Here is a 14,156-nt window from a genome sequence, read left to right as displayed (position 1 = left end):
CCTACTTAATTAACAACTTTTAGAGAACTGAACCTGTTTTTTTCGAAGTTTTTCGGGGGTAATGACATGACTAAAAAAATAACCAAGGAAACTGGTGGAATGTCGCATAGTAGTGTGTGTACAGCTGTTCCCTCCCCTCAAATAATATCTGTTTCTTTTTTCTTGATGGGAGGGGACAGCTGTACATAGGCTATATACAAGACATATGAAACAAACGGCTTTTTTGGGGGGGGTGGGGGGAAGCCTTTCACCAGATAAATTTAACAAGGTTGAAGTGATGTGCATAGTGGAAAAATTATCTGGGAGCATTATTGTTGACTACGTCTGCTACATCAAATGCTAACAATATCAATAGGACAGCAAAATAAAACAAATTTTATTCATTAACTTTTATATTATAACAACAGTTCCATATTTTGCTCTTAAATAAAGGTTAGGCTTTTATGAATAATACAATAAAAATAAGGAATGTAAATCAAATTAACAAAATATAGTCTGTCAACAAATAAAACAAATTAAAATAAAATTTAAATCTTTTCGCAGTTATCTTAAATACTACTTTTTCATAAGCCATCTTATTTAAATAAATACTATGCCAGCAGATTAAAATTTATGATTTTGAGAAAAACTAATGCCAAATTTGCATTTATCTGAATATGACCAACACCCACTGTTTTGTCACCAACACCCAGAAGCTGTTTTAAAATAATGATAAGTACGTAGAATTATTATCACAAGTATCATCACAATGTTTTTCTTTTTCTTGTGTGTGGTTTTCGTTCATCAAGAAAATGATGGAGTAGGTGTTATCCTTTACTTAACAAAACACAAAATGAAAAACTCGCCACAAAACTGCCCAGTATGCAAGCACAATGAGTACAAGGAATAAGGCCCCAAGTGACTTTTAATCTTCATCAACTTCTCTCTTTTCTTACAAGGAAATAAAGACCAATTCGCATGTTCACAAAACAGGGCTATAAAATATTAACATGAAGACTTTGACACTGCTAATTTTTTTCTCTGCACACCAGGATTTAGCATAAGCAACGCTTATTTAATAGGATAAAAAAGAGTTAAAGAAAGATCTCCAATTAACTTTAAAATAATATAAATAGATTTCCATGTCTCTTTATATTTAAAATAAAACACACTGCATGATCTCTGGCAAATAGAAACTATATAAATTATAATGATAATTATTTAATCATAACTCAGTGCATTTAAATCTGTGTTTATCTACAACATTATCTACACCTAGCATTTATTTATTTTTTTATTTCTATGGGAATCCCCCTATACCCATGACCGATTCTCCAAATTTCAGCTAGCTATAAGCAAAGCTTTGCAGGTACCTGGAGCTTGTATGAATTTATTTGACATCTCAGCCTATTTGAGACAAACACTATGATAAATACCTGTAGTTTTCAGTTTTTGGTGGTTGTCTTTTAAGCTTTGAATGACACATTTGGACCACAATTAAGCTGAGGAACTGAACAAGTCTACAGAATTAAAAATTTCCTTATGCATATGGTTGAGACAATTCAGGGACACTTGTGCTTTCATTTTGATTCTCTCCATTGTGAGATCCCACCTCCTCTGGGCCATCTTCCTTTATACCATGCCGTGTCAACATATGTTTCTTTAGATTGTGTCCAATAATAAATTTGCTGCCACAAAGTTGGCACTGGTATGGACGCTCGCCAGTATGGCAACGAACATGTGCCTTCAGGACATTTGACCGTGCAAAAGTCTTTCCACAATAGACACACTTGAATGGCTTTACCTTTTGATGAATAGCCAGATGCTGGTTAAGATTGCCACTCAAATTAAAACCCCATCCACAGATTTTGCAAATATAGGGCCGATCTCCACTGTGAGAGCGCTTATGACGCATCATAGAGTTGGCTGAGTCAAACCGCTTATGGCAGATATCACAGCTGTATGCTTTAGGTAACATGTAGTCATCAGTGGGTTGTGAATGAGACTCCTCTGTTGATTCACTATGATCTGGAGATGCACCAACAACATTTACAACTCGTGGCATCACAGGAGGCTCCTGATGACCTGGCAGTGAGCTGGGATGGGTATCCTGTGAGCTAGTAGGCAAAACTGAGTAGCTGTCAGTAGGAATCCTGCGCACCATGCCACAATTTTCAGAATAGTCATTTTTTTCATTAGGGTGAAGTAAATGTATTCTATTATTCTGCTCTGAAGAGTGACTGTCTGTTGTTGGCAGGAATTCATTAGGTTCTGTTTTAACCAAAACTGTGCTTTGCAGCAACACGACTGGTGATGTGTGTGAAGAGTGTCCTTCTTCATTAGCTCTAGGTAAAACTTCCTTAATGTTACCACGTGAACCCTGGGCAATACTTGGATGATTGTGTGAAGGACTATTCTCTAAACTTACAAAGTTTGAATCAGAATCATTTTCTCCTCCACTAGTTTCCCTTGAGTCACTATGCACATCAATGATGACTGGATGGTCATCACTAACAGCAGGACTTGAACCATTAGTTGAGGAACTTTCCAAGTTTGGAAAATTAGAAATACCAGTCGCATCTTCCACTGAATAGGAGGCTGCAGCAGCACTTCCCCCATTTTCTCTGTGTTGAGCTGCTGACAAGTCCATGTTTTCTGCCTCCTCCATGTGTAATGTAGGATTCCCATTTTCTGTGCTATCACATAAGCCAGGTGAGTCACCATGTTCACCAAATCTCGCCCTTTTGTCTCCTAATTGTTCATCTCTTAAGTTAGTTCCGTTTTCTCTTTGAAAAGGTATTCTGTGAATGGATTTATTAGCTAGGATTGGATTAGGGCTAGAAGAAGGAGAAACTTTACGGGGGATAACTGATTTCCGAGAGGTTGTTTTCTTCCTGCGTGATGATGCAAAGATGCTTAAATGAGAAGGTAAATGATCATTGTCACTTCTGGCTACAAGCAGTGAGCTGCCATTGCTCTCTCTTTGATAAACTAAGCTTTTTTTAGGGTTACTTTCTGGTGATATATTCACTGTTAGAGGCGTTCCATGATTTGTGTGTGCCATCTGTGGTAAAGCTGACGATGTTTCGTATGAAGAGTGGATTGATGCTTGGGAATAAAATGAGTTTGAAAGATTTGAAGAATTTCCATCATGAAATGCCCTGGTGACAACTTCTTCTTTGCTGGCTGGGTGACTGGAACTTTGTGAGGATGTTTCTGAATTAAAGTAACATGAGATTCATGTTAATGATCTATATGTCAGTAACAAAAATGATTCTTGTCAAACCCACACTTTTCCTCACTCTCCTTTGAAACAAAGGCACTTTTAAAGGGGCTATGCCAGGCTATTTGCTGAAATTTTTCAAAAAGCTAAAAAAATTGTTTGTATCAAGAATATTAAAATCCATAAATAATGGTCCAGTGTTGTTACTTAAGACTACATTTTAAGCCTTGAAACTGTCGTCTGTTGCAATGGATGCTAAGAATGGGAGTGGATATTGGAAATTAATGTCATGCCTGCAAAAATCACCAAAAAATTAAAGTTGTTAGTGTGCACGCAGCATTGTGAGTATGGGTAAAGGTGCCAGTTTAAATTTTTTCAGAACAGAATTGACCTGAAACAGCAATAGACTGATGATATATAGTACCACCCCTTACCATGAGTTATCAATTCATATTTTGCTTCTTCTAGTGGAGAATGATCTAGTGTCAGCACACATGGTAATGGTTCATCTGTTTCTGGCCTCAAACCTATCACGGTTCCCTTGTTTCTAGGGTCAGCTTGATAGAGCAATTTGATGACACTCAAAGTTGTCCCTCGCTCAACTCTAAGGATGGGTTGGCCATTCTTAAGAAGTAAAACCTATGAAAAGGAACAGAACAGGTATGCTCAAACATAATAAGCAGCTGTCCATAGGGTCAGTTTATGTAGCAAGCAACTCTAAGCTTTCCAGGAAGTTAAGAAAATGAAAATTGGTCAAGTAAATACGATATAAAACCCTTAAGTGTGAACCTTCATGTCTCCATTGTGCGATACAAATCTGAGCTGGTTTTTTTTTCTTAAAAACGGCATCAAATAATAAGCTGTTTAAATAATTCTTTCAATAGTTGTTCTCTGTGATAGTATAATACAAAGCTTGATGATAAGGTGCTGAGGCTTTACAATTTTCCTCGTAAATATTGTTTTTCCTGTACTTTACAAATTCTGAACCAACGTCATAAATTTGCGGGTTACATGCATATGAGATAACCACTTACACTTTTTCCCTTTTACTTCCCTAAATGTTTATAATATCGCTTGTAATATCGAACAATACTGTAAATGTACGTATATTACTGTAGATGTTTTCGAAAATTTATTACATGGACAAATGACAGTTCAGGGTAATTAAATTATCTAAAAAAATGTGAAAAGCCTCGGTCTTTTACCATACATGAACATCAGGTTTATTAAAATCGAAATGGGCCACGCGTGCTGTTTATGAACAAAGAGTGAAGTGTGGGCATTGGTTTTACAGGGAAGTCAACTTATTTTGTTTCCGCGAAACTACAAAACATGTGAAGCTAGACTGCCTCAAACTTTCCGTTTCCCCTAAAATAGGCTTTCATCCTAAACGATCTTAAAATGAGAGAAAACAGAGAAACAGAACATGCATGCACGTAAATGACAATAAGACTTTCCATTTACACATTTTGAGTTGTGAATGAAAACGTGACTGATGTCATAACGTTTGATGAATGGAAAGATTAAGTTGTTTTTAAGCTCTCGAAAACATTTCGTCTTACAAAATAAAAACAACAGCATGGCTAGTTAAAAAACTGAAAAAATCGTTAGTTCTCACCTCATTTTTACGGACTTGAATACGTCCTGATTCAGACGCCATGTTAGCATATAAAATGAACAAAACATTTCCCACAATTCCGCGTAATCTCTTCCTGGTCCAAATGAATGAGACGACAAAATGTACTTAGCGTGGAGGGGTAGGTATAGAAGATAAACAAAAAGATGTAGCAAAATTAACGGTAAAAGTGCTAAATCATGCTAATTTTTAAATCATTATCAAATAAGGATAGATTTTAAACTAAATTTCATGCGCTTTAATGTTTAAACCGCTATATAGGGAAAATTCAACAGAGCTTTACCGGCCCTACCCCCTGGCCGTACGCCAGTTAGAAACGAGCTGACGCTAAACGGATTTTGTCACGGAAATCATGTCTTTCTTCTCGGAGGCAACTCATCGGTTCTTGCCAGTTCCTGAGGACAGTAGAATAGAGACAAAATCATTTTTAGATGCTGCCAGTGAAGTAGTACCCTTTTTTGGTGAGTAGCCTTTGGTAAGATACATAAGTTCTCTAGAACAAATATGGATAGAACTTTAAGATCATGCAGCTAATCTGAATTTTGTACATCATCATGATTTCAGCAGTGATTACCCTTATCAAAGATTGATTTTAAACTCTTTTGTTTGCTCTCTAGTATTGACTGAGAAAAAGTAATATCTGTTTTACGTAAAGATAGAAATGTCGAAAATATCGAGGCCTAAAAAATTTTTAATATGAACGAGGGGTGATGACGTGGATTCAGAATGTAAAATGCACTGTTGGGTTGTAGATAAAAACCAGCAGTGTAGTGCAAAACCAACTTGGTTGAATATGATGCTATCAGAGAGATCAGAATAAAGTTGAGAGTGACTGGCAAGCAAGTTCTTAATCCTTGGGATTATTGGTTTATCCCTTAGGAACTTGCCCACCGGTTGTCAAGATTGTCAAGTGTGATCTATCTCTCTTCACGAAGTATTTGTGTTTGTACATGGTCATTTTCTGTAATCTATGGTAATGGGTACATACGTATGTTGTGGTTCAATTTTATCCTTGTTTTCAATTATATTTTCCCTTGTTTTAAACTCATTATCATACATTAGCATACCCCTACGTACCCTACCACGGCATAGAATGGAACCACTATATGGTGCATTCACTCACCTAAATGTGACCTTGTACTCAGATTTCTTGTTGACTTTGAAGGGGAGATCTGGCCAAATCCTATCTGAGCATGTGATGGCCTGTCAGGAATGTGACAGGCAATGAAATATTTGCATGCTTAAAATAAATCCTCAAAATGGTGGCTGTGTTTTAAACAGCAACTTTGATAGAGCTATTAGTTTTGTCTGACCAAACGTAAGGAGAAATTATAGAGTGCCCCTTCCCCCCTGGGGGGGTACTCCCATACATTACCTATATGGGTATGTGCCGCCCAAAGGGGTCGTGATTTTGAAGCTCCTGATTTAGAATGGGGTATCCATTTCAGAGGCGTTTCCTAGAACGGGGTATAATATTTCGAACGCACGAAAGCTCCACTTTTGTAAGCAGCCATTTGAAAGTATTCAAGGACAGATTGCTTTTAAAAATAGGGTTCAATGCGTTAACAAGTAAACCGTTGTACTCTTGCTGCACCCTAGAACGGAGTATAAAAAATTGGCCCATTTCTAGAACGGGGTATCAGTTTTAGGGGAAAATTTTTCTAGAACGGGGTGCCAATTTGGGGTCCCGGGTGGCACATACCCACCCAAAAAATACCCAAGTGCCCCCCCCCCCCCCCGGGCCCTTCCCCCACCCTCCACCTGGATTTAATAGATGACAATAATAATCAGCAGGAGTACCAGGAGCTAATTCAGGAAGTGCAGATCCCTTATGTATAGATTCTTTGTATAAGAGGAGCACTGACATTTGAATATTAAATAAATAATACTTGTAAATTCTGAGCTGTATATAATTTAAATAACAGGAATGTAGCAAGATTCCTGAGACGATATTTTTCAGTTTGCTTTACTGCAACATTAATTACTAATTAGTATTTTCTGTCTCATTATGTTCTTGTCCAACAGATGTTTTAGGACCTACAGCATTTGCTCCTGTTAAGTCTGATATAAATGGTAACATAAAGGTATAGTACTGCATGGTTAAAAATTTATTTTCTTTCACCATTTGTCCAATCCAGAAAAGTAGCAAGAATACTTTACAATTTCTTTTATCATGGAGCATAAGGGATGAGCAATAAAACCTTTGCCTGCGTTTGAGTTAATGCACATCTCAGGCAACTATGTTGATGAAAAAATTGTTGAGACATTTATCAAACTGGCTGAAGTTTGGCAAACAAAACAATCTTTCCTCACCCCTCCACTCAAAGCTGGGTTACAGGTAGCTTGAACAGTGGCACAAGGGTGGCAGTGGGGAAGCTTCATTTTAACCTTTTGAAGTTAAAATGTTAAAATGTGATAAATGTCCTTGAGGGTAAAGTATCTTCTAATTTTGTTACTGATGGTAGAACCTTGAAATCCAAGATTTGGCCTCAGAGGTTCCATACCATGGGGAGAATGTGATTCTGCTATCCTATAAATCTGTTGTTTTCTGATTTTGATCTTTTGTGTCTGTGTGTTGTTTTTAGAAACTTAGAGAGAAATTTGCACAAGATCCAGAAAAATTTAAAACATTGCAAGATATTGTTGAAAGTGAGATAGCCACAGGAACAACCACTGCCAAGAATTCTGCCACAGATGCCTTGCTTTGGCTAAAAAGGTTGGTCACAGACCTTTTACTTGTCATATATTGCAAAAGGAAAAAAATCATACTACTGATGTTTGGACATGGGGATGTTTTGGCTAGTGGTATTTAATGTTTTTTCTCTGATAAAGTCAAAGCTTCCTTAAGCAGCCATTCGCTGGAAGAAAGGAATGCAAATGTGTCCGCAACTGCATTTTATGAGGCCTTCCAAGGGGGGTAGCCTTGCTGCCATGACACACCCCTTTTAATACCTATGTCACCAAACCAATGGCTGCAAAGGTCACTGTCATTTTTCACCCTAAATGAAAAGTTGCTGTCACTTCCAGGTATCTATAAAGTCTCTATATAGCTAGTAAATACTTTAAAATAATGGAGCTGGTGGTTGGATCATACTCAACCTAATTTTTAAAAATGTCCCCTGGGTGTAAACCTTTCACATTGAAAAATCGTTGGATCAATAAAGATACCAAAGCTGTACGTGGTTGAGTTGAATTGAAAGTGTTGACCAGCTGAACGAAGTCTAACAGATTTAGTTGACAAGTACAAATACATGCAATAAAGCTGCATTCCTAGGTACGTGGAGTTCAAGGGAAATTTTGCTGGGGCTGCATATTGCAGTTAGCTTCACAATCATGATATTCAGCACATGCTGCTCATTATTTCAGTGGAAATGACCTTCATTTATCGGGAACTGATTTCGTTATTGAAATAAAACCCCCTCTTTTGAAATTAATGACATCTTTCATGGTAGCCTTATTTGAAGTAATGAATGTTGATTGGGTAATACTACCTAAAACAAGTTACAAACACCCAAAAATACCAAACCATTAGTGACCAAGATTTGCTGACCAAGAAAAGTCTTCAGGCTCTTCTTGTCGCCTGCAACAAACAAAAGAACTAAAATAGTAATATTACTACAAATAATAACATTCAACTAACCCTCCCTAAAGTTTTAAACCCTTACAGTTATGTACACTATGGATGAACAAATTATAATAGTTATTATGATAATAATAAATCATACATCTTACAACTAAGAATATTAAAACATAATTTTGCAAATTAAGCATTTTTAAAATGGTTTATTCCTTTGACCTCCCTTATTTTTGTGGATAAGGAGTTTCAGAACATGGCAACAAATATAAGAAGAAGATTTGTGTACCCACTCTGAATTTAAACATAGTATAGCTAATTTAGTTCCTATGCCCTGTAGATTGAGTTAAGCTTTGGCTATTTGAGCCCCCTTGGATTGTGAGTGTCTTACCTTTAATGTGTCCTTTGAGGATTTATGAGCATCCTGAATGCGAATGTGAGAAACCCCAAGGTTCACATGTCAGGGGTATGGTTTAAAGGCCTTCATTTGGTGTTGCTAATTTCTCCATTAACCTTTCTCCTTAGTTTCCTTGCCTTACACTCATTCAGCCTTCAAAACTCATCTTTTGCATTTTTTAATTCTCTCTCACAGAGCACTTCAGTTCATTGTTGTGTTTCTTGAAGAGGTTCTTACAGGAGAACAGGATCTTGTGAAATGCGCCAAGAAAGCTTATGAGGCATCACTTAAGAGATATCATGGTTGGATGGTTCAGGGAGTTTTTTCCGTAGGTTTTATAAATTGATGTTTTCAATATCTGATAACCCTTCCTAGAGTGTCACTTGTTTCCTTTTGACTACTTCTATTATTGAGGGTATATGATAAACTGCTGCTTATAAGCCCACCCCCAGTTATTATAGGGCCATCTACATGTAAACAAAAAGGTACATCCAATTGAGCCCCTCAAAATTAATGTAATCCCCCCTCGACCAGGGCAGGTCAAGATTGCATTAATGAAGTTATTATGCAAAGGTTGAATCCATTGGTAGTTGTGCATTTCAGTTTCGTCTCTGCACTTCTGCATACGTAATGAGCAGTGAATTCACACGCGAGGTAGTAATGAAATTTCTGCCAGCTCAGTTTTCTGGACTTTGATGTAAAAACAATTTTATCCATTCAAAGATTTTCAATCTGACCGAATACAGAGGAGTTACCATGAGAAATTCACTGCTCATCACGCTATCAGGAAATTATGCAGATTTAAATTTGAGACTGGTTGTGGCAACAATAATTGATTCATTGATGCAATCTTAGGGGGTACACTTGACCTGCCTTGACTGTAAAATGAATTTGATTCATTAACCAGTAAATGCAAAAGGATTTTAGATCAGCACCACTACCTACTATAGCTTGTTTCAAAGTGCTTTTTCTATTCCTGTTATAAATCCCCCTTGGATATAAGCCCCTCCATTTACAGGGTTCGCACAGTCTTGAAAAGTCCTTTAATTTTAGGGGAAGTCCTTGAAAAGTCCTTGAATTCCATTTTTCCTTTAAAAGTCCTTAAAGTTCTGTGCAAGTCCTTGAAAAGTCCTTGAATTTTCTTCGACTTTGAATGTAGTAGCCTGAAAAGAGTTTTTTGATGCTTTTTGGTTGTCCAAGACACTAGACAGAATATAAATCATAGCTCAGAGAATTTAAAGGTTATTTACATAAAGTGCTCAATGTTTTGTGCAATAATTAACTATCAATTTAAGACAAGTGTACTGAAAAATGTAGAGAAGTTGGTGAAACAAACAGTTAAAGCCTTAAAGTCTTATTAGAATGGACTGGGAATGTGCATTTTTGTACCATCTGGGAAATTATACTCCTAGTAGGTTGTCCTTGAAAATATAATGTGGTCCTTGAAAAGTCCTTGAAAAGTCCTTGAAAAATGGTTGCAATTTTCTGTATGAACCCTGATTTATTAACCCTCCTAAAACCCCTTACAAAGATGTAAGGGCAAGCAGCAGTTTATGGTATCTATCTGACTGGGGAATATCTCTACACCAGTTTTAAACCCAGAAGTTAACCAGAACCTGAAAGAAAAGTCATTGTGAGAAAACACTGACGTTAGAGAACTTACTCTTTCAATGCTGTATACAAGCAATATGGTAAAGAAATTCTGATTAAAGCTCGGGGTTCTCATTAAGTTTTAAAGTAGACAGCTAGGATGTAAACAGGCCCGTAACCAGGATTTTATGTTGGGGGGGGGGGGGGGGGGTGCTAACGAGGCCAAAGTGGACTTTTGACCAACTCAGGCAGCTTATTTGCGGAAGAACCAAATTTCTCAGAGGTCGTTGAAAACTTCCTGATGTCATTTATTTCTTGTTGCATCATTGGTTCTAAGTGATGCCACGTTAGATTGTAATCAGTACTGGAGCTTGCGAAGTCTTTACAATTTTATAAACAATGCGGAATTGTTAAGAAAGTACACATCTGCTTTTCATAGAATATTGTCATGACATCAGGAAATGACGATAAGAGACCAAGAGAAACATAAAATGTATTTTCCCTCTTTGTGTCTCGAAAACTTCTATTTTGATGGTTTGGGATGCCTGTGGATTGCTCCTTTAGATTAACCCTCCCAGTCCCTCTCTGAATTGTTACTCTATGTTCCCTCACTGGCTTTTTATTAAGCGAGTTTGTTTCATATCAAGGAATAGCGACTAAATCTCATATCATAATAATGGGATCAAGACTGGTGGGCATTGCGAAAATAAGTATGATTTACCTTCTATAACTTGTTGTAAAACTGTAGTTACCTGAGGTAGATCTGAAGTCGTGGTTTCAGCTGGGCTGTCATCGCAGACTGCACTGTCATTGTCAGCGTCTGATGGCTCTTGACGGGGTACTTTACTGACCCATGTATCGAGAGACTGGCAAGATTTAGCTGCAGTCTTCCTCTTTCTATTTTGCTGTTCTCTCCTACCCATAACATATTACGCAAAAAACTAATGTTGCATCTTCGGGCGTTCATGTGCTCGTACAAATAGAGAATACTACCCGACACGCTAGCGGACGCGGCCTGTGTAAAAGTAGGAGGCTTAGCAATCGAGTATTGTAGGCAATTTCAGGCTTTCACTCCCTGTTTTACCCCTTTTCCTTTTTCCCAAAAAGTACAGGGCTCAGACTTTAATGTAGCCGGTTTTTTAGCCAGTTGCCGGCACTTAATGAAAACCCTGAAAGCTAAAAGTGTTTTTTTTTTCCTTTAGCTTGCCATGAAAGCTGTTCCATATCGTAAGGACTTCATGGAAAAGCTGGGTCGAGGAAAAGTTGATGAAGAGACTGTCCTAAAGGAAATGAAGGACTGTGTTGATCTCTTATCTGCAAATATTAAAGTTATACAAGAATTTTATGATAAAAATAAGTTGGATAATTCACAGAAGGTTTAAACAATCAATATTTATAAATTAATTTTTGGTCTTTAAAATTTTTCAGTTATTTAAGTTTTTGCAAGTGTCAAAACCACACATAACATTTGTGGGTAAATGGTAGCCGGTGGGTTAAGGAATTTAAAGTTAAAGCTAGTCAGAGTAACCAAAGAATAATTAATAACTAATTATTATTTCTAGTAAAAAATTGCAATAAATCACTTTGGGTATATTATTTTACTGCTTAGTGCTAACTTTTTACCACCTTGAACATTTTTCTATACATAAGAATAGCCCACTGAATTGAACTCATATGATTTATGCCACATAACATAACAAGAACCTAATCTGGTTTTGCCATATCATGTCAGCTCAGGAACAGGAAAAATTGAGTTTCTCTGTCTGCATGTTTCAGTACCCTTGAAAACTTACTCCTCACTTAGAGTAATGTCAGCCTAGATATACAAGATACTCTTGAAAAACTACAAGTACTCTTGAAAACTTGCTAATGTCAGCCTAGATATACAAGATAAAATGTAATTCTTTTTTACAAACACATTACAAGCCCATATATAGAACCTTGCTGCTCATAAAAAACAAAACAACAACATCAACAACAACAACAAACATAATTTTAATTTATTATTTTATTTTTGGGGGCTGGGTTACTCCATCCCTCTATCCCCACAGCGTTGTCTGTTCTTTTCTTGTTTAATATTTCAAAACTTCAGTTGAAATCTGTTTTTGGGAGCCTTTATTTTGGACATAAAATTAAATGCTCCTAGAGTTTTATCTCTATGGAGCTAGTGGTACATTTTTTTGGTGTCATGTAGGGGTTGGGGGGTGGGGATGTGATTCTCTTCAGGTTTTTCAGATTCTGTCTGTTTATCAGATCAACTATTTGGTAAGGTCTATTTTGGGGATGGTGCTAATTAACAAATCATAAAGAAATGCAGATAGTGCATGTGAAATTTCTGGATCTGTCCTTGATGGACTTGAGAACAGAAAAGTATTTCAACCTCTCAGATGCATCTTAATTTGCTGAGTCTTGGGATAAATATATACAGTTCAAAGTGCACATTTAAAAGCACTTTTAAAAATTATGGCGATAAACTTTTTTCGACTGTATTTAATGACGTGTACGTAAAATTTACCCCACTATTGCGACTTCTGTTTAAACGTCTTCCAAGATCTTTTTTGCTGGTAGTGACTGAAGCCATTATACAGGCTCCAGTGGAGCTCCACCCCGAGGTCCAACCCCTTACCCTTTTACATGTATATACCATTTTTCACGAAAAAGGTACCCCTTTCGTACTCCTTCTATTGACAAATGGTACCCCTTTCACATACAGTCAACTCCCCATAACTCGAGCCTTCAACGGAAATCGAGAAAAGTTCAAGTTATCAGGAGTTCGAGTTATTGGTAGCCTCCCACGCAGACGTTCTTTGGGGTAACCTCTAAGAACGTCTGCGGTGGAGGCTAAGTTATTGAGTGCGGGCTCATTTTCCCGAACAGCAGCTGGTAATCGAGCCTGGTAAACTTTATGCCTACAACACGTCACTGTTTTTTAACGACTTTTTAAGGGCTCAAAACATGGTTCGAGTTATCGAGGGTAAAATTGTATAGAAATGATCTGAGGGGAAACGAAAATTACTTCGAGTTAGCGGGAGGTTCGAGTTATCGAGGGTAAAATTCCAGTAAATGTATGACGGAAATCCGGGGGAAATCGGTTTTGGTTCGAGTTAGCGCGAGGTTCCAGTTAGCGAGGGTTCGAGTTATCGGGAGTCAACTGTACCTCGTTTAGAACTTTGCATCCTTTTTAACTGCTGTAAATGCATTGTCATTTAAATAGCAATCCATCCCAAAACAGAACGTTTTCCCGACTTTATAAAGCCATAAAATTCAACTGTTCGGTCCTTTGGGCCATTTTGCGGACCCAAATGACAGATTTCCTTACCCTTTCATATACTTCACAGGGGCGGATCCAGGATTTTTTTTAGGAAGGGGTGCAATCGTCTCTTGCTCTACTTCAACACCAATAAACCACATAGTTTTTTTTTTTTGCAGCATACCAGTTGTATTAGAAAACCGCAGGTCATCTCGAGGGGGGGGGGGGGGTGCGCACCCCCTTCACCCTCCCCCTAGATCCGCCCCTGCTTCAACGAGTAAAATCCCTACCCTTTCTTATACTTGAATCCTGAGAAAGGTACCCCTTTCGGGCAGAGCCTCCCCGTATAGGCCATCATAGGGAGTACCCCCCGGGGACTGAAGTTGATGTTAATGTTCTCCCCTGAAAAGTATCGGCTACTGGTACGGTATATTTCCAAAACAAGAAATTGACTGATAATCTCTGAGAACTATGAAGGTAATTCCGCTGAGTTCAGTGGAACCTATG

At 37.6% G+C, this 14,156-nt stretch overlaps 2 protein-coding genes across 2 annotated transcripts; one reads left to right on the top strand and one right to left on the bottom strand.

Annotated features, from left to right (window-relative positions):
- Positions 1-348: 348 nt before the first annotated feature.
- LOC140951477 (uncharacterized) lies at positions 349-4,970 on the bottom strand. Its single transcript, XM_073400734.1, has 3 exons — positions 4,821-4,970; positions 3,637-3,841; positions 349-3,195 (listed from the first exon to the last, which is right to left on the bottom strand). Exons 1-3 carry the CDS (start codon positions 4,860-4,862, stop codon positions 1,520-1,522), a joined length of 1,923 nt encoding a protein of 640 aa, XP_073256835.1. The 5' UTR covers positions 4,863-4,970; the 3' UTR covers positions 349-1,519.
- Positions 4,971-5,101: 131 nt separating this feature from the next.
- LOC140951478 (glycolipid transfer protein-like) lies at positions 5,102-11,909 on the top strand. Its single transcript, XM_073400735.1, has 5 exons — positions 5,102-5,299; positions 6,864-6,922; positions 7,424-7,554; positions 9,005-9,137; positions 11,602-11,909. The coding sequence occupies exons 1-5, from the start codon at positions 5,191-5,193 to the stop codon at positions 11,779-11,781; spliced, it is 612 nt and encodes a 203-aa protein (XP_073256836.1). The 5' UTR covers positions 5,102-5,190; the 3' UTR covers positions 11,782-11,909.
- The last annotated feature ends 2,247 nt before the right edge of the window (positions 11,910-14,156 follow it).

This window comes from Porites lutea, chromosome 11, assembly GCF_958299795.1.
Source record: "Porites lutea chromosome 11, jaPorLute2.1, whole genome shotgun sequence".
NCBI lineage: Eukaryota > Metazoa > Cnidaria > Anthozoa > Scleractinia > Poritidae > Porites > Porites lutea.
Note: the sequence above shows the minus strand (reverse complement) of the source record. Positions and strands in the feature narration are given on the sequence as shown.

Bases quoted from the DNA above. Each gene is read 5' to 3' on its own strand.
- LOC140951477 (XM_073400734.1), bottom strand. From the start codon at position 4,862: ATGGCGTCTGAATCAGGACGTATTCAAGTCCGTAAAAATGAG. The intron at 3,842-4,820 runs GTGAGAACTAAC...TCCTTTTCATAG, and splicing joins TTCAAGTCCGTAAAAATGAG to GTTTTACTTCTTAAGAATGG. The intron at 3,196-3,636 runs GTAAGGGGTGGT...ACTTTAATTCAG, and splicing joins ATATGAATTGATAACTCATG to AAACATCCTCACAAAGTTCC.
- LOC140951478 (XM_073400735.1), top strand. From the start codon at position 5,191: ATGTCTTTCTTCTCGGAGGCAACTCATCGGTTCTTGCCAGTTCCTGAG. The intron at 5,300-6,863 runs GTGAGTAGCCTT...CTTGTCCAACAG, and splicing joins TGAAGTAGTACCCTTTTTTG to ATGTTTTAGGACCTACAGCA. The intron at 9,138-11,601 runs GTAGGTTTTATA...TTTTTCCTTTAG, and splicing joins TGGTTCAGGGAGTTTTTTCC to CTTGCCATGAAAGCTGTTCC.